Raw genomic sequence first — 21193 nt, 5'->3', positions numbered from 1 at the left:
CAACAAGAGCCTGAGCGTCTGAGCACATTGTCACATGCGGTCTGCATTGCTCATATATAAGTCTAAGGAGTTGAGACCTGACCTCTGGAGTTGAGACCTGACTTCTGGAGCATGTTAGAAGCAAAGACATTTGCCTATACAGTCCAATTTGTATAGAGTACAGATGAGGTAGATTATCACTGGGTCTGACCTACCACAAGTATCAAAGTAGGTCCAGTGACTAGACTTTTACTACAGAAAGGGACTCAGAACATCCTTGTGCCCAAGCTTAGATCTTCCAATATGTATTATGGATATGATGTGTCTAAGCTGTAAGATAACTGTGGTCAAGCAGAAGCTACAAGTTTGGATTGCAAATTTATGAACCATGGTGCTAAAGGCTAAAGTCTGTTCTTGAGCGCTCTCTTGATATAGAGTCCTCAGTTTCATGCTATTACTGCACTGGCATTCACAAGAGCACTTCTTTTCCTATTGGTTATAGAGAGCAAAGCCTTGTTAAATATAGCCATTCGCTCAATAAAATGTAGTTGAAATATCATATTCACCCTACGTTTATCTTCTACTAAATAGAAATTTTGGCTGACAAGAAGTCTGACCACAGGACTGGTTGTCCTTTAGAAGGATAATGACTGGAACTTGAAGACACCACTGTTCACTGAAGAAGAATGGGTGGTGAATTGTAATTTAAACCTCCTGTCAATGCAGATGCTTCCACAATCATTACAATGCCAAAAAGAAAAATGAATACCCCCATCAAAGGCAAATTATACGGTGCAGAAATCTCACATTCATTCTATAATCAGCTGCTGACCAAGGTTACTATCATTCAGTATGAATTGACTTCAGTGGGATCCAAAAATTGTTTTCTTATACAGGGAGCAAAATAGGTGCTTTCAATCAAAAATGACTAAGAAGGAACAACGGAAGATGCTAGATGAGGCCTTCTGGGAAGTAAGAAGGACGTCTTGAATGTGTTCAGTGACTTATTCTGATCTGGCCACAGACCCAGGAAGTGTCTGAAGTAGGACTGCTCCCACACTGGACACACCATTCGCTTTAAAGGAATATATAATACAGTGTATTAGAAGCTTTTAAATGCTTCAGTTTGGCACAAAATCCTGACTGTAGGAGACTGGAAATCTTTCCAAGAGAAGGCACACAGAGCAGTGTTGATATTGTGCTATGGCTGTAGCACAGAAAAGTGAGACTAACCTATAGCTGAATCTTTACAGAGGCCCTGACGATGAAGGTGCTTTAAGCGGGCCCATGGCCTGCATCCTCTGGGAACATAACTTTCTACTCCAAGAGAGTCAGCATCCAAAGAGACTGCTTTGCCAGTGCCAGCTACGTGGCAAAATGCTGCCGCTAGCCAAGGAAGAGACCTTGAACGGCCAGTTGTGCATCACAGACTGATGAAATCTTCGGCAGGGTTTTGAGTGTCTCCAAGGACGGTTACTATTTCTAAGCTCCATTCGATTAAGTCTCAGCTTCCTGCTACCTTGACTGTCTTCCTGTCCTTCTCCCCTCCTTCCAGCTGTCCTATCACCCTGTAGGTGTGGATAATTATACAAAAACTGCTCAGCATGAACACAACTCGCTACTGTTTGTTATTCAGCAAGTATTAAGGTTGCAGCTACCTCCAACACACTGATGGGACTAACTTACTAACCTACAAATAAATATCCAAAAGCAAACCCATGCACTATTTTCTGTGTATATAAACAGTTATCTAGCCTACAGAATCAGTGAAACCTGGTTTCCACAGTTGCTCTGGTGTGGATTCTCTGATGTCTAGCGAAGACAAGCTCATCAGCTCCTCCCACAGTGCAGGCTGTAAAAGTGTCTCTGCCCTAGGTCATTCAACTTCTTGAAATTTGTTTTAATTCAGTATGGTTTAGACCTTTATCATTTTGTCAGATTGGACGCAAAAAGACAATACTTCAAAATATATAACATGGAAAGGAGAGAAGGCAACAGAGAGAAAATGAGACAGAGAAAGTATAACCTGAATTTCCTTAAAAAAAAAAAAAAAAACCAAGATGAAAATTCACTGAGTCACAGTTGCAAAGTTGGATGGTACTTTAGCCAGAAAATATCAGGAACAGGGAAGAGCAACCAAGTGCTGTAGTGCTCTAAGGAAGCCTCTCAAAAGAACTGTAAACATTTCACTTGGTTCCCATCAGGAGTGAAAGAGATTCATGCATTTGCCCCACTTCCTAAATAATTTTTCTAACATAGATGTTATTCTCACTAGCAATGTATGTGCAGCCTTCAAAAGTTCCATTTCAAAGATGAGTAAGGTTGCTAAGTGATATTAGCACTTAAATCAAGGAAATGAATAATTAATACCTCACATCTGGCACAGCCCACAGATTACATGCAATATTCTTCTGAAATATAAAAAAAAACCCACCATATTTGAGTCCGCACAGAGCTCATAGACAGGGGTTGCTGTCCATTCAAATATTTCACTGCCTAAATATTTTTCCTTATGGGAAGGAAACAATGGAAATATTTGTTACAAATTTTCAACTGATAGTGGATTTTTAGTATAATATGTCTGTTTCTTGAAAATTAATATTATATATGTGACAGAGTGATGAACCCTGAGTATTCAATGTTTCTGTCCTTACATTTGACACTGACCATTATGGATGTTTCTTGTATGTAGCAGCGTGTAATTTATTATCCTCACAAGAACTATGCTGTTGCCATATGACAGCTTCATATGGTATTTGAAGAAAATGTTCATGTCTCCTTAAAGTTCGCCGATGACACCAAGCTGTGTGGTGCTGTCGACACGCTGGAAGGGAGGGATGCCATCCAGAGGGACCTTGACAGGCTGGAGAGGTGGGCCCGTACCAACCTCATGAAGTTCAACCAGGCCAAATGCAAGGTCCTACATCTGGGTCGTGGCAATCCCAGGCACAAATACAGACTGGGCGGAGAATGGATCGAGAGCAGCCCTGAGGAGAAGGACTTGGGAGTACTGGTGGACGAGAAGCTCGATATGAGCCGGCAATGTGCTCTTGCGGCCCAGAAGGCCAACCGCGTCCTGGGCTGCATCAAGAGGAGCGTGGCCAGCAGGTCGAGAGAGGTGATTCTTCCCCTCTACTCTGCCCTCGTGAGACCTCACTTGGAGTACTGCGTCCAGTTCTGGAGCCCCCAACATAAGAAGGACATGGACCAGTTGGAGAGGGTCCAGAGGAGGGCCACGAAGATGATAAGAGGGCTGGAGCACCTTTCCTATGAGGACAGGCTGAAAGAGTTGGGGCTGTTCAGCCTGGAGAAGAGGAGGCTCCGGGGTGACCTTATAGTGGTCTTCCAGTACCTCAAGGGGGCCTACAGGTAAGATGGGGAGAGGCTATTCAGGAGGGCCAGTTGTGATAGGACAAGGGGTAATGGTTTTAAAATAGAGGGAGGTAGATTCACATTGGATATTAGGAAAAAATTTTTTACCATGAGAGTTGTAGAACACTGGAACAGGTTGCCCAGAGAGGTGGTGGATGCTCCATCCCTGGAGACGTTCAAGGCCAGGTTGGATGAGGCCCTGAGCAACCTGATCTAGTTGGAGATATCCCTGTTCCTTGCAGGGGGGTTGGACTAGATGACCTTTGAAGGTCCCTTCCAGCCCTAACCATTCTATGATTCTATGATTCTATGATTTTTTTATATACCCTTGCTTGTCCACTTCAGTTTTTTTATTTTCAGGTAAACTCAGATATTGACTTTAAAAATCTCAAGAAGGGACTGGTCCTAGGACCATCCTGAAGAACTGAATAGAAGCACACAGATACTAACTTGTCTCATCGAAGACCGGGTAGAGTAAAGTGCTGAAGCAGCTTAAACAAAGACACTAAGTCCTGCATAAAAACTAACCGCTGCTTAAATACTTCGTGAAAGCACAGCCAGGTAAAGACATACTTTCTCCAGGAAGAAAAGTTGCTTTTCAATACCGACCACATGCAGCCTACAGGAAGCAAAAGCTCAAGCCAAGAGAAATAGTACCAGACCCGTAGCAGGTTACTGTATTGATGCCGAGGTTTAAAAGAAAAAAAAAAAAAAAAACACACAAAAAACCCAACACCACATGGCAGAGCTGTCAGTCACTCTGGGCAATGCGGCTGACACTAACTTGCACTCATTTGGTACTTTGTAAACCTCAGCACATTTCACAAGTGCAGGTGGGCATCTTTTGCTTGTCTTTTACAGAGGTCAAAGTGCAGAGGTTTCTTCATTACATCAGGTGATTACTTCAGGCCAGACAGTCAAAGGCTGCAAGTCACAGGAACTCAACTTCTCTCCCAGCAATAAGGAGATGCCTGAGCATTGCTTTTAAACACGGAGTTTGGATAAGGGGTAGTGGAAAAATACATCATATTCCAGGTTCAGGTGATCAGAAGTCATTGATGGCAATATTTGCTGCCACTTTGAAGGTGCAGTAATACCTTTTTTTCCCCTTTAGGCATACCAATCTCTTAGACACTTTATAATTCCTGCCTTTAAATTTGATTCTTTCAGGAACTAAGATAGAAATGCACTCACATTTCCCATCTACTGAAGAAACTTTGATATGCCCTCCCAGGAGAATAGCAATATCTTCCAGTGCCGGTTGTTTAAGTTTGTGTCTCCTGCCTGCTTAAGCCCTGCCCCACAATACGTATACACTTAGTAAGGCACAGAGAAGGGCAGACGCCCAAACAGGCAAAATTGTCTTTCTTCCCCTCAGAGAACTAGAGGTTCTGATGACACCTGCTGGCACCTCGGGGACAAGCCACCTCCTGCTGTCTCCCTTGAATTCTTCTATGTAAAAAAGCAGGCCAAATAAACTATTGAGAATGAAAATGTTCCTTTGCTGTGAGTCAGAGAATCACAGGAAACAAGGCTGGGAGTGACTTTAAAAGGTCACTTACAACCATCCCCTGGAATAAAGCAGGATTCATGCTACTCCCATCATACCTCATGGATGGTTGTTTTACCTGTTACCGAAAACTGACAGTACTTCTCTGGACACACTATTGCTATGTTTCATCATTTTTACATACCCTGTAAAAGTTTCCACAGTAAGATGTCCTATTAACAGACAACTATAATTTTATTTGTGTGTCCAAGGACAATTAGAGAGCTCTTGACTGTGAAGTTCAAAATGTAAAGGAGATACTTCATCCCTAGGTGATTAAATCCTACAGCTTTATTGCTTTGTCCATCCGGTACGGTAACACACCCAACCCACCCCAGGTGAGATGCAGTATATACCTTTCAAGAATGCTTTCACTACAGGAATCCTCCCATATGAACAACTTGTAGGCCTAGTTCTCTACAAAAAGGGTCGGGCTTATAAATAGCGTAGGAAGGGAGCCATCAAAGCATTTGCATCCAGCTGATTTCAACTATAATGTGCACTCTTTGAGTGGGAGAAGCAGTAGCCACCTTGATGAATCATCTCGTTCACAAACTAAGTATGATCAAAAGACTGGATAAAGAGCTGTTTTATAAGTGTTAGAGCATGTTAGTTTATGTGCTATGAGTAATTTCACAGTGAGACTTCAGAAGAAATATAGAACCTTGAAAATCATCTATCTCCTGTGTTATTCCTGGTACACTGGTATTTTGTTTAGTCTGAGAAACGTAAGAGTTCAGATCACATTCATGACAAATATTTCCTAAATTAACATTTTTTACCTTAATTCTTCTCATCAAAGTCCAGCCCGGACAGTATTTCTGACTGATCTCAACTAGCTCCACCAAGGCAGGTGTAAACATCCTGCGCCTGCTTTTGAGAAACCAAATGGGTAGCCACTAGTTGGGGACAGAAATTCCCAGGGCCTGGAGTGAAATGCATCTATTTGGCTACTACCTTGTTTGAGCAAGGCAAAAAACTTAGTTCCAGAAGACCTCTTACTGGGAACCTGGTACAGATAAACTCAATGAAACCACCAGTTTGTAACTGGAAGGAACCATAGTTAGCACAGGGGACCTAAGGCCAAAACAAACTAAACATTAAGATGATAGGTTGCTCCATAGTCACTGAAGGTTTCCTAAACCAGACTGGGGAATGTAAGTAGGAGGAAATATAGCCACTGAAGCAGAGGTGTTGCCAGCCCCACAAGAACTGCAGAAGGATGAAAGGAGCTTATAACAGAAATCCGCTGAATATTTGGAAGCAGCTGAGCCTGCCTCTGCAGTATCTACCCCCAGGTACTCAAGAGTCACAGGGCCTTTGACAAACAGATTGGTGAGAACCTGGACTACATAATCACTGCCAAGTTTTGCACAGCTGCATACGTATCCGAAAACATTCGTCTAATAGACGGTCTTTAGCTCAACTGCTGACATATCAGTTGCCTATTGCCCAGTCTCAGCACTGTGCTTGCACAAGCTCCCAACAGAGATGCAACTGGGCAGCAATACCCACGTACTGCCCTTGCTTGTTCTGGTCTCAGGGGTGGTTTTGTCTTAAACTGCAGAAAAGTGCAGTTTTGCCAGTGTGACACACTGGCAATCCTCTCCCAGTAAAACATCTGCAAATATGTATGGTTTGGCAGAGTGCTACCCATATGCTGTGTGGTGTTGTACTGCTCAGAGAGCTCTGTTGAATCCAAAGGGTGACTGACAATATAAATAGCAGGTGGTGGGAGGAATACGTTACTCCCAATGGTGTGTGGAGGATACTCTCAGCAAGGTGTCACCCAGCATGAAAAACTAGCAAGGGTTTCATGAGTAACTAGAGAAGAAGACTATTCCCTCAGATCTCTGTACATAGCCAAAACATCTCACAGCAGCCTCCTTTTTCTTTCAGATAAAATAGGATTGATGTGGGGTTTTTTGGTCCAGAAAGATTTACCTTAGAGATTCAGACTTTAATGTTTCTTCAAACCCTTCTTTTCACTACCGTCTATATGCAAGACTTCAGCTTTTGAATATTAAATATCAATATTGTTGCATCTTAACTCCGGCAAGGCTTCCAGTGGTGGCCATGCCTGTCAGGGTCCTGGTGCAAGGGCTGGGAAGATGTTTGGTTGCTATTATCATTGCTAATAACAACACTAATTTTGCTGAGCATAAAAGCTGGGTATGGTTTTGTGTACATCAAGTTTTCCTTGTATTGTCTTCTTGGGCCGCAATCACAGTACAGCAGTCTCCAGAAGAAGCACAGATTCAGAAGCACATCACAGTAATGCAGCTTTGTTGGACCATATCAGATGCAAATTTCTTCCATATAATGAGAAGACATTTGAATTTCAAATCCAGCTGAATTAACCACAAATAAATATAGAATAGGAAGTACAAAAAAATGTCCATCCATCTGGATAGAATACTGAAGTTCTGGAGTCACTGGGGCATTCACAACAGAGCTTTTTATGTTTAGGGAATAGGCTGCAGGATGTTAGGACAGGGCCTTCACTCAGTAACTCCATCTTATGTTCTTGTGTTCTTTAATACAATGCCTACACTTGGGGCCTATTATGACCAGGATTGTTTCTAAAAGGAAGAATATTTTAAAGAATTTAAACCAAGGAAGAATTTAGGTACCTAGAGCCTGTGACCCTTCACAACCCCTCTGTTGAATTTCTGAAGTGCGTAACTCCCATAAGTGCCCTCCAGCAACGTGTTCTTGCAACATGGATACAAACCTGGTCAGACCATGGAGGGTCTACATTCAGGTCTTAAGCACTTCCTAAGCAAATCTTGGACTTCGTAAGCAAACACCATTGTCACTTTTATGGAAGTAATACCTGTCAGCAACAAGCAAAAGCCCTTTGCATTGAGTCTTGAATGACCAAGTCCTTTACAGACTTTCATAGAATCATAGAATCATAGAATCATAGAATGGTTAGGGCTGGAAGGGACCTTCAAAGGTCATCTAGTCCAACCCCCCTGCAAGGAACAGGGATATCTCCAACTAGATCAGGTTGCTCAGGGCTTCGTCCAACCTGGCCTTGAACGTCTCCAGGGATGGAGCATCCACCACCTCTCTGGGCAACCTGTTCCAGTGTTCTACCACTCTCATAGTAAAAAATTTTTTCCTAATATCCAACCTGAACCTACCTCCCTCTATTTTAAAACCATTACCCCTTGTCCTATCATAACTGGCCCTCCTGAACAGCCTCTCCCCATCTTTCCTGTAGGCCCCCTTGAGGTACTGGAAGACCGCTATAAGGTCACCCCGGAGCCTCCTCTTCTCCAGGCTGAACAGCCCCAACTCTTTCAGCCTGTCCTCATAGGAAAGGTGCTCCAGCCCTCTTATCATCTTCGTGGCCCTCCTCTGGACCCTCTCCAACTGGTCCATGTCCTTCTTATGTTGGGGACTCCAGAACTGGACGCAGTACTCCAAGTGAGGAGTACTAAATTTCTAAAATTTAACCCTTTTCTCTGACAGTGCTTCCATTTAGACTGCATATAATAATTATTTTTTTTTTCAGTTCCCTTGAAAAACAAAGACTAGTCCCCTTATCTCAAGTTTTTAAGGCCAAATTCTTTTACAATGTAAATCAGAATGAAATGTTCTGTTTCATTTGAGCGTATTTTTAAAAGTAATTTAGGAGCATGAAGGGAACATAGGGAGTTCCATGTTTATATTTTATTTGGAATTAGGCCAATGATCAAAATAGCGAAGAGTGTAGATCATGCCCACACTACAGAAATTGCTGAGTAAACTATCTGTCTTAAAGTATGTGTCTTGCCCAACTAACAATGCCCAAGACTAAAAACTGGCCTGTCAAATCTGTCCAAAAAGACAATTTGAATATTCAAAAAGTTTATTCTTATTTCTCATAGCTCTGTACAACTTTTACAGGAATATCAGCTTTCCCCATTTTGTCTTTTGTAGGAGAAACATCACTCTGTGCTTATCAGTCGGTTAATTTTGGCATACTGACATGCTACTGAATAGCTGGCATGCTCTTGTAACAGGGAGTGGAGCCCTGGTCTCTCCTCTAACACAAATGGCTAAATTGCAGAGAGAGAGAGCCAATAACACCCCTACAATGCTCGGTACCTTCTCCCTCCCTTTTGTTTCTCCAGTGCCTTGGTCAATAGTGACTTATTCTTTTACGAAAGGGGGTATTTCAAACAGGGTTGGATACTGCTTCCACCACTGAGTAGCTCAGAGCCTGCTTGTAAAATAATTATCATAGAATCATGGGTTGGAAGGGACCTCAAAGATCATCTAGTTCCAACCCCCCTGCCATGGGCAGGGAAACCTTCCACTACACCAGGTTGCCCAAAGCCTCATCCAATCTGGCCTTGAACACTTCAGGGATGGAACATCTACAACTTCTCTGGGCAACCTGTTCCAGTGCCACACCACCCTCTGAGTGAAAAATTTCTTCCTTACATCTAATCAAAATCTGCCCTCTTTCAATTTAAAGCCATTTCCCCTTGTCCTATCACTACATGCCCTTGTAAAAAGTCCTCTCCAGCTTTCCTGTAGGCCCCCTTTAAGTACTGGAAAGCTGCTTTAAGATCACCCCTGAGACTTCTCTTCTCCAGGCTGAACAACCCCAAATCTCACAGGCAACTCGATATGCAGGGCTGAATCCTGCCAGGGTGCCGAAGGGCTGGAGGCAAAGAGTTTACTGTTCTCTTTTTCTCATGAAAGATATAACTTATTTACTGGAATATAACCCTCCCTCATTATGCCATTTATGGGAAATACAACACTCGGTGTTTATAAAGTAGTTAATTTATAACAGGCAAAACTTGATTATCACTGTTTGGAAGAGCAAATATTTGTTGCAAAGCTTCTATATGGGACAGACATCTACATCTTGTTTTAAACATAGCGGATTGAGAAAAGCAACAGGAGCTACCTAATAGGTAAGATAAGATTTATATGAAGCATTTAGATTGTAAAGGGAAGGATTATCTTTTTTTTTTTTTTTTAATATACATGTAATTTATATATTTATCAGCTAATATCTAGATGTGATGTTTTAAATGGCTCTAGATGTTAATCAGCATTCTAATATATTTGATTTTCTACTGCTTTAATGCCTTCAGAAGAAAAATGCATTTGAGCAAGAAACTTCTTTCTTTGATATCTGAAACTATTAGAACAAATGTATCTTAACATGGAAAGAATGTTAATTTTGCTGTAACACATGTTTATTAACAAACTGTCTATGCATAAAGTGAGTTCTCTAAAATTAGCAATAAGCTTCACTCAGATCTGAAAATACAAGCCTATAATGTGCAAAAATATCACTTTATTGTTTCCAGAAACTGTTTTTCCCAGTCCAAGAGGACATGCTTTATTGTGTTCCTAAAGGTGAACATTAAAGTTGCTATAATGTTAACTTAAATTTTTGTAGTCTTAAATTTGCAGTGAATGCTTAGTGCAATTGTAAGGTTCTTATTTCTGTGATGTTCGTAACACCCAAATCAGTAGCATTTGTGTATGCCTGAGGATGCAGGACCCTGTCCTTGAGTGCTGAATGGTCTGGGACATGCCTGTAAACAAGGGCTTCTGCATTTGCCCCATCCTTTGAGTCTGGAATCCATCTGTGTTAGGAAGGCAGAGCCGTCTGGAAAGCAGCTCACTGCTTCCCCCAGTCAGTCCCTTCACATCTCCCGAGGGGATCTGGTGGACCTTCTGAGCCAAGTACTGTCCCGGTCGTCTCAGAGAGAGACGCAAAACTGACGCCTGCCAAATGCAACACTGGCAGATGTTGTGCGGGAATCGCACCATCCAAAGGAAAGATGGGGAGGAGGTGGTGCTCTGCAGTGTCTGGTGAGCAGTTAGGCCTGATGCTTTTTTGAGGGACTGCTGCTCTTGCAGAAAGCCCATTCTCTGTGGCTGAATATGATCAAAAGCAAAATTTTCCAGTCCCTGTCTCTATGCTAGAGCTGACTCTGCAGTGTCCAAGCATACCTCTTTGAAGTAGGGATGACTCCCAGGGGAAAGGACCTCCTTCTTTGCTGCCAGGGTAGGCACAGCATTGTGGTAGGAACAGTAGTACCCTCGGTGCCCGTGTTACTTCCTACATAGTGGGTCACTACCTAAGCAGCAGAAATGCCTTGCAGTTATTACAATAGCTCTTAACAGCTCTCCTTGCAGGAGAGAGTAAGTATCCCACCTACAGAAGTCACATGCACCATCTAGCCAGCAAGGCGGCAGACTGAAGTCGAGTCATCTCCTACCCTATTCCAGTCCTGCAGAATCCAGACACTGGGAATCTCATGGAAAAAAAAGCAAGAGTTAATGAGAAAGAAAAATTATAGAATCATAGAATGGTTTATGGTTGGAAGAGACCCTTAAAGATCGTCTAGTTCTAACCCCCCTACCATGGGCAGGGACACCTTCCACTATATCAGGTTGCTCAAAGCTTCATCCAATCTGGCTTTGAACACTTCCAGGGATGGGGCATCCACAGCTTCTCTGGGCAACCTGTTCCAGTGCCTCACCACCCTCAGAGTGAAAAATTTCTTCCTTATATCTGATTGAAATCTACCCTCTTTCAGTTTAAAGCCATTGCCCCTTGTCCTGTCACAGCATGCCCTTGTAAAATGTCCCTCTCCAGCTTTCTCATAGGCCCCCTTAAGTACTGGAAGGCTGCTAGAAGGTCTCCCCAGAGCCTTTCTCTTCTCCAGGCTGAACAACCCAACTCTCTCAGCCTGTCTTCATAGCAGAGGTGCTCTAGCCCCTCTGATCATCTTTGTGGCCCTCCTCTCAACCCGCTCCAACAGTTCCTGTCCTTCTTATGTTGGGGCCTCAGAGCTGAATGCAGTATTCCAAGGTGGGGTCTCACGAGAGCCGTGAAAGAGGATCACCTCCTCAATTTGCTGGCCACGCTTCTTTGGATGCAGCCCGGGATATGGTTGACAAAAATAAAGAAAAAGATTCACAACCACAGTACACTGCATATTTTACTCTGTTCCCTGGCTGCCATGCACTTGAGAGGGGGCATAACATTCACTGCCTCCTGATTAAGTCATTACAGCCCATCTGTGTTGCACCAAGTACAGAACGTGACTTATTATCTCAAAAGAAAATAGAACACCACCTGACTTGCCAAAAGCACCCTGTAACTTGGCACCCAAACGTCTCACTACTCACATCAACATACCTTTTCAGGACTAACTCCCACAGCCTGAATCAGGCAACTGTGAAATTCAGCTGAACTCTGAACAAATGGCAATCAAATAAAACCAGCTTTCCCATATGCCAAATCACAAATTATACAATGACCGTAATTTGCTGTTACAGATCCTTAACTTAAAAGGAGTAGTTAACAGTTGCCATGTGTTTTCTAGATTGTTGAATGACTTACTACTTTAATGATGGGCCATATAATCTATCTTTTCATCTCATTTATCCACTTGCATGCCACTGCTGCACAAAAGGATTCTGTGCAGGCTTGATGATCTTGAACATCCTGCTAATTTACAATGGGAAATGCATCTCCAAAGATTATGGTCATTCAAAATTTTTCCATAAGGTGCAATTCAACACTGCTGTATGTGAGAGAAATTCATATATTGCTCTGATGGAAAGATGAATGATAAGCATATTTGCATATCATGCTTGGAACATGCGTTTGCACGTGCAAATTTACACAAGCAATGTCTGATGTTAAAGTTTGCCTGAGGCCTTGGTGTAAGATGTGTCCAGTTATCTCCAAACATTTTTTTGGACAGATGAGAGATCCTGCATTAACTTTGCTCAGAAATCACTACCTGTGTAAAATACTGTATTTTTAAGCACAGAATACTGTTTCATCCTTGTGCTATTTGACATTGAAACATGGTATTTTCAGGGAGGAGACAGCACTGACAAAATTGCTTCAGCATTTGCTGGAAAGTATAAAAGATCAGGGAATCCTATAGCATGTGATCAGGAGAATGGTTCTGAGTAGAGAACTAAACAACCTATAGCAGAAGGATGAAAAGGGAAATGAAATTATGAAAGGGGAAGCATGTAATTTCCCCACATGCTGCCTAGAATTCTTGTGCTTATAGAGACATCAGTTTCATAGGAGCGAAAGCTGTGACACAGGTCCAACAAGCTGATTTTTCATATTTGAGCTGCATATTGTACTTGAAATCTGGGTTTCATTTTAATGGAATTACAAGTTAGGAAGGGAAAAATCAGTTAAATACTTCTGATGTGAACCACCAATACCAGAAGATCATGATACTTCTTCTGGATTCACTTGATGTTGGAAACTCCTGTCTCCCACTGATATAATTGACCTTTCAGATAGGAACCAGAGGTTCAGAATCTATACACTGGAGACACAGAAAGACCACCTTGTTACATCTGTGACCCCTTGCATTGTAATAGGAGAACAAACCAAAACGTCATTGTGTTGTCTTTTTTTCTTTTCTTTCTCCATTTCTTCACTAGAAGAAAACCAGCTCGTTACTGAATGTCAACATGAGAACAGGAATTTACCTACTTCTCGTAAGTGAAATATGGGTTGAAATCATCAAGGCTGGCATGAAACCTAAAATTCCAAAGAAGGAAAAAGATAATAATTTATTGGAAATAAATAAAAATGTCAATATTTCTGAAGAGTGGCATCATCATAAAAATATCTCTAAGCCTTTTGAAGACCAAGGTCTTGAAGAGTTCACTCTTTACAACTTCACTGAAAAGACTGCAAATTTGGATTTAACCTCTACAGAAAAATTGCAATGACTCATGATAACAACGTAATCATCTCTCCCCTTTCTGTATCAGCTCTCATGACTGCATATTATGCTGGCAGCCAAAGGGGAAACACACAGACAAATAGCAAAAGTTCTAAACCTCCATGCTTTGAAGGACAGAGTGGATCGCCATCATTTACCAGCTTTGTTTAAACAACTGAAAGATAACATCACAATGAATGAAGAACTTCTCCTTATGCAAGGTACTCTCTCTTTTATCCAAAAGGACTTCAGACCCAAGGAATCTTTCCTCAATTTGTCTAAGCAGTACTTTGATATGGAATTCCTGAGATGGACTTTCAAAACTTCACACAGGCAAAATTTGTCATAAATCAAAAACATTAACAAAAGGACAAAAGGAAAAATCCCAGAGCTTTTTGAAGAGCTTGACCGTCATAATAACTGCTGCTTGTGGACTACATTGTCTTTAAAGGTAACAGTGTTTTCAGTTTGCAAAATGATTGTCTATTATAAGAACCAGGACTCTACTTCAGCTACCTTAGGGGAAGTTTAAATTCATTCAGATGTCCTGTTTCTCTACATTTCTATCTAGATTTACTTTCTTCTATTAGGTTTATTTAATAGGAAATTATTTTTCATGATAGGGAACCACAATACTCCCATGCTTTCTTCCATACAACAGTTTCAAAGAGAATAAAAAGTTCTGCATCAAACTATCCAAATCCATCTCCAAGTACTCTCTATGACTAAAAAGATGTTTAATTTTCATTCACCAATTCAAATGAAATAGCCTTAATCATAATAGTCTTTTGAACGCCGGTTAGTGGGCATAAAATCATTGACCGATTTTACACAGTACACAAAATCATGAAAACAAAAATCATTTCTTTATTTCAGTCAAGAATCTTTTTTCCCAGAGGAATCAAAGTACCCCATTATACTACCTTCAAAGTACCCCATTATACTACCTTACAGGGTAAGAGAAAGAAATAGATGTGATGGCAGAGACTGTTCCGTGGAGAGGCCCTCTACTGCCAAATATCTTATGTTCCTTTTCCTATTCTTGAGGTCTTTCTGACCACTGGCTTAGAAGACAGATAAGGGACTCCAAAAGGCAGTCCCTGGCAATGACAGGGAGCCATAGTCCACCGTTTACTCTGAAAGAGCCAAACAGAAGCCAGAGACATCCAATTAAGTAAAAACCAAAGACAAAGAGCTAGGGTAGCAAAGGGGACGAGAGGAATGCTGTGCAGAGAACCCACAGTCACAGCCACGACTCCAGCCCAAGGCACTCAGCAGACACCATCCACAGAAACCCCACTAAAATATATGCACACATGAGAACAAAGAAAAAAACCCTCAGCCATACAGCCTCCTTATGAATTATTTATTTTTTCATATTTCCAAAGTGCAGTTTGTCCAATGCCAAGGTTACTTGCTCTGGCAGAAAATCAGAGAAAAGAGATAAATGACTGGCTACATTTGAAAGCAACAGTAGAGATCAGAATCACTAGTATAGAAGAGGTCATACTTCAGTGCGCCTTGAAAGTCAGTGCACTGCTGAATCCTCATGCAAAAGATTGTATAATTAATTTAAAAACAGATGTTGAACAGCTGATACAGAATTTCAGAGAAGGTGACATACTACTAAAAGAAGGATGCTGATATGACATTCAATAAACAAAAAGCATATCAGTTCTGAACTTGACAGGCAACTAATCAACCTTAGGAAAAGACTTGCCTTCATACTCTGCAAATGGAGTTTATTTGGTGGCTTACTTCCTTTTCCTGCTGTAAAAAATGTAAAGCATATACAGTAAGCATACTGTAATTGTCATCCATTTATAGAATCATAGAATGGTTAGGGTTGGAAGGGACCTCAAAGATGATCTAGTTCCAACCCGCCTGCCATGGGCAGGGAAATCCTCCACTACACCAGGTTGCTCAAAGCCTCATCCACCTGGCCTTGAACACTTCCAGGGATGGGGTATCCACAACTTCTCTGGGCAACCTGTTCCAGTGCCTCACCACCCTCAGAGAGAAGAATTTCTTCCTTGTATCTAATTGAAAACTACCCTCTTTCAGTTTAAATCCATTGCCCCTTGTCCTATCACTACACGCCCTTGTAAAAAGCGCCTCTCCAGCTTTCCTGTAGGCCCCCTCTAGGTACTGGAATGCTGCTAGAAGGTCTCCCCAGAGCCTTCTCTTCTCCACACTGAACAGCCCCAACTCTCTCAGCCTGTCTTCCTAGGAGAGGTGCTCCAGCCCTCAGATCATCTCCGTGGCTCTCCTCTGGATTCACTCCAGCAGCTTCATATCTTTCTTGTGTTGGGGACTCCAGAGCTCAACGCAGTATTCCAGGTGGGGTCTCACGAGAGCAGAGTAGAGGGACAGAATCACCTCCCTCAACCATCTGGCCACGCTTCTTTGGATGCAGCCCAGGATATGGTTGGCTTTCTGGGCTGCCAGCGCACATTGCCGGCTCATGTTGAGCTTCTCATCCACCAGCACTCCCAAGTCCTTTTCCTCAGGGCTGCTCTCAATCCATTCTCCACTCAGCCTGTACTTATGCTTGGGATTGCCCTGACCCACGTGCAGGACCTTGCACTTGGCCTTGTCGAACTTCATTAGGTTCTCACAGGCCATTACCTCAGACATAGTTGACATCCACTCCAACTAGATACAGAAAATATCCTAATTTTTTAAAAGGTTTTCTAAACATTTTTCTGCACAAATCCAAATGCACATAATTGTTTTCTTTCTTTCTTTTCTTTTTTTTCTTTCTTTCTTTCTTTCTTTCTTTCTTTCTTTTCTTTCTTCAGGCAAATGGGTCTATCCATTTAATTCTAAATTCACAGAAATTGAGACTTTCCACATAAACAAATACAGAAGTGTAGAGGTACCCATGATGTTCAAGACAGATAAAGTGAACTCAACTTTTGATGAGAACTTAAGATGCACTGTAATAAAACTACCCTACAAAGGAAAAGCCCACATGCTGATTGCCATCCCAGAAAAGGAGGGAGATTACATTTCACTTGAAGACCATTTGACTACAGAGCTTGTGGAATCCTGGCTTGGAAACATGAAGACCAGGTATTGCACTGATATCCATTGGCCTTAACGTCTTTTATGTCTTGCAGCAAAGCAACAAAGCACAACAAAGATTGTCTTTGTTGGGTCTTCCTAACCCTTTTCACATGTTAGTGTCTCAGTGGCATTAGGTATCAATGACGTAGAGGTCCTTTAATGGCCTTCACACAGCCCAAGCAGCATGTGAAAGCTTCTACCCTGAGTTGACAAGTCTGTTTCTCGCCTTAGTTCGAAATGTCTCTTTGAGGGAATAGGCAATCTAGTATTTCCAAATTCTTCCTTAGGCCTTCCCTTCTCTCTCCGTAAATTTAGCACTGCCAGGCAAGTTTTCCTGCCAGTGGAGACCCAGAGTAATGGATAAATTTGAGTACGAAAATGTAAACCCAAATTATCCCCGTGAAATGTGATTCCTGAAGTCACAATTCTTTCCACTAGTCAATAAATTAGTGTGTCACCCTGGTATCAGGGCATTGGAAGTGCTGGCACTTTATACAGAGAAGGAAATTATGTCTAGCATCTTTGGCAGTCAACAAGTCAGAGATGATATGCTGTCAATCTAAATTCCAGCAGAGACTCTTCAGGTTTTGCTGCTTCTTTTTACCGTGTAAAGCTTAATTCCCAAGTGGTGTGCATTTCAGCAGTCAAGTGATCTATCATATAGTCCACCTTTGCAGTCAAGTGATCTATCATATAGTCCACCTTTGCATTTTGGTTTTGTTTTTTTTTTTTTCCAAACAGAAAAGTGGATATTTCATTTCCCAAGTTCAAACTAGAACAAAAATACAAACTGAAGAAATTGCTCCATGCTCTTGGAATTAAAAATCTCTTTACACGTACAGCGGATCTTAGTCATCTCACAGATGAAGGATATGCAGCAGTTTCACAGGTAAGGCTTCTAAAATTATTTGCTATATAGATTATAATAGTATATAAAGGGCTCAGCCAAGACACTATATAATGTACACTTGTAAGGACATTAATAGGAAAGGACTTCCTCTACCAAGTACACAGAATCTGCACACCTTTATCAGTTTGGATCCCACTTCAAGTACAAGGCATATAGTATTAAGGGGCTGTTACATTTCCTATGTGCTCAACACCTTCCAAAGCTAACTTATCACAGGAGGAAAGCTCTACCTTAAGAAGAATATAGTTGGGGGGGGGGGGGGGAAGAGTACAATTAAACAAAATTATGAACAAGAAATGCACTGTAAATGACAGTCAAATGGCAAAAGCCAGAGAGGGAATCTCTCACACACGGTCCAGGAACAGGTATTCTTCTCCACAAATAAAGAACTTTTGAAAGCTCAAGTAATAAATCTCAAAAAGTAACAGTAAGAAAGAGAAGTCAAAGCAGTCTTGCCTTTTCTGCTGCATACCTTGGTAGAGAAAAGAGAGAATCTAACAGCAAAGCATTAGCACAACACAATTGCATTCCAACCCATGTTCCACCTCACACACCAAAACTTTTAAAGATCATCACATAACAGGCAAAGGCAAGGGTTGTGAATGCCCAAGAAGAGAGGAACACAGTCCAGTGGAAAAAGAGAAGATAACTCAGTGCCACTATTTAAGGGAGGGCAAATATTAACTTCAGAAGACTGATAGAGGCAGAATAGCAACAGAAAAGAATGGAAGAAACAGGACTTGACAACCACACCAATATCAAGAAGAAACAGGCCTGTGTGATAAGAGGTGTCCTGTGAAGAAGCAGCAGCTAGTCTATACAAAATACAATTTGCTGATAATAGAAAATTAAGAGGCATGGTCAAAGAAAGAAGATAAGAGATACTATACAGAGAAACTGGTGATCTCAAGAACTGGAGTGTGTGGAACAAGATGAAATGCAATTAATGCTAAATGCAAATTCATACATGAGAGTAAAAGTAAAATTTCTGTAACAAACTGGATCTAAAACAGCTGAGGAAAACCAGGCTCAAATGAGATTAATTTGATACAGGATTTTAAAATATACAGGGCTGTATAGCATTGATAATCTAGAGCCATAACTCTGGGAGAGACTTCACAGAATCACAGTTTGAGGTTGGAAGGGACCTTTGGAGGTCATGTGGTCCAACCCCCCTGCTCAAACAGGGTCATCTAGAGCCAGTTGCTGAGGACCATGTCTGGAGAGCTTTTTAATATCTTCAAGGATAGAGACTCCACAACTTCTCTGGGCAACTCGTGCCAGTGCTCAGTCACTCTCACAGTGAGAAAGTGTTTCCTGATGTTCAGAGGGAACGTTCTGTGTTTCAGTTTGTGCCCACTGCCTCTTGTCCTGCCACTGGGCACCACTGAAAAGAGCCTGGTTCCATCTTATTTGCACCCTCCCTTCAGATATTTGTACCCTACCAGAAAGAATCCTTCTAAGCTACTGGTGCTGCTGTTAGAAGTCTCCCTACACCAAATCCTTACAGAAGCCTTTGAGATTTGCCAAAACTGCTAATATAGCATCTTCTTGCCTCATCCCTGGAAGTGTTCAAGGCCAGGTTGGACGGAGCTTTGAGCAACCTGATCTAGTGGAAGGTGTCCCTGCTCATGGTAGAGAGGTTGGAATTACATGATTCTTAGTCCCTTCCAACTCAAAACATTCCATAATTTTTCTGTGATAAACACTTCTATATAAGTTTCAAAAACTCCAGGTCCTGAACTATAGTTTTTCAAAATTGTGCTGGCTTAACAAAATAACCTTTCTGGGAAAATGTAACATCCTAAGAATAAATATTTAACAGATAAAATTGCAGTGATTTCAGTTTGGCATAAACTGTTTCACTTTTGGTCATCTGCAGCACTTTCATCCTTTCTGCTTTGTCATGTAACTATGCCATGTGGATGCTCAGCAGTTACCTCTATTGTTTTATGAAAAAAAAAAATCACACCTGAATAGTAGCTGCTAACTGATAGTAAATTCATTATGTGCATCAGCTACAAAGTGCCAGAGGAGCATCCTGGCCCTGTGAATCATGATATACCATTCACTACTTAAGAATGACTAGCAGAGAGCTCAACGCTGGTGAAGTCCTTCAACTGTCTTCATCTAACTCATTCCTAGAATTAGGAATCAGGAGTTGAGAATGCACTAGCTGACTAGGCAGTTCACCAATACAGACCTAAACACAGAAGAAGCACTCAGATGTGTACACAGGCTGAAAGCACACAAAGGGATCAGATCGTGCCAGGCTGCAGTTTCACTGGGAAATGAAGGTCCTCAGACCAATCCAGGACTGCACCTCCTTGCTGTACGTATTTACTCTATGGTACCAAATGTACAAATTAGAAATATATAGGAAAAAGGCCAAGATTGGTGCCTTTGCCTCAGCTCTCACAAAATCAACGGTGGGTGACCTATCAGCCAGTGTTTGTGACTGACAAAAACACGCCTCCCACTTTTGAGAAACTCCTTTGTACAGTTAGGTGTCAAAGAAGAGTACTATACAAATGCAATGGTTGCTTCATGCTACCAGCTGCAGGAACAAAATCTCTAAGTGAGGCCTACACTCAGAATTTATTATTTATATATTATATTTATTTCTGTTATATATTTTATTTCTACATTGCATTTCAGGTTGTCCAAAAGGCAGTAATTGAAGTGGATGAAGAAGGAACTGCGGCCACAGCAGCTAGCGGGTCAGAAATAACTGCATTCACTGTGCCTCCTCTCATCAAAGTGGATCGACCATTCCTTTTATGATTTTTGAAGACACTTTTAAAACATTACTCTTCATTGGCAGGGTGGTTGATCCATCAGAAATGTGAATAAAGGTAACAATTTCTATTCTGGGGTATGTAAGAGGCTTTATTTCTATTTTATTAATTTACATTAGAATAAAAAGACAGTGAAATATGAAGATGTGAAAGCCTGTAGGTCATCTTACTAATATTTTATTAATGCCCAAGTAACGAGCTAAATTCACTAAGGCACAAAGTGACAAAAATGTGTCTTGTAAAACCTCCCATGCAAATTAAAAAAAATCTCACAGAACTGAACTTTTGAAATCCAACATTTTAGTGATAAGTCTGAATGAAAACCAGAAATTCATATACCAAAATATTCAAGAAGCTCATTCCCAGACACTGCTTGATATTCCTCAATGTTATCTTTTGTTGTGATGTTGCCTACTGACCTCCATGATAGAAGAATTTTGCCACTTATAAAAACAGAAGCAGGCTCAAGCTCTTAAAGAGAATTTACAGCCTCTGCCTAGAGATCTTTATTTTATTACTGTAAAAATTGTGCTGAGTCTATCATGAAGTCTGCATCATCTGGGAGTGTGACCTCTTTCAAAGTGTTTATTCAGAGTATCAAATGACCTCATTTCTCATGGTACATGATGTGCCTGCTTTTAAAATAGTCTATTAAAGACAAAATAATTATGAAAAATAACTTAGGAATTTTGAACCTGGAAAATCTGAATCTGTACTACTTCGCAACACCAAGCTGGGTCTCTCCTAAAACCAGAATTTCTGCTTGTATTATCATCTAGAC

General features: G+C 41.3%; 1 protein-coding gene across 1 annotated transcript; it reads left to right on the top strand.

Annotated features, from left to right (window-relative positions):
- Positions 1–13378: 13378 nt before the first annotated feature.
- SERPINA10 (serpin family A member 10) lies at positions 13379–20463 on the top strand. The gene is given in 8 exon segments (XM_009984626.2): positions 13379–13604; positions 13607–13701; positions 13703–14051; positions 14054–14086; positions 16437–16710; positions 17446–17593; positions 20273–20387; positions 20390–20463. Coding segments are annotated over 8 exon segments (1314 nt in total).
- Positions 20464–21193: the final 730 nt, after the last annotated feature.

The sequence above is a fragment of the Tauraco erythrolophus genome, chromosome 6 (assembly GCF_009769465.1).
Source record: "Tauraco erythrolophus isolate bTauEry1 chromosome 6, bTauEry1.pri, whole genome shotgun sequence".
Taxonomy (NCBI): Eukaryota; Metazoa; Chordata; class Aves; order Musophagiformes; family Musophagidae; genus Tauraco; species Tauraco erythrolophus.
This window is presented reverse-complemented; position numbering and strand designations above follow the sequence as displayed.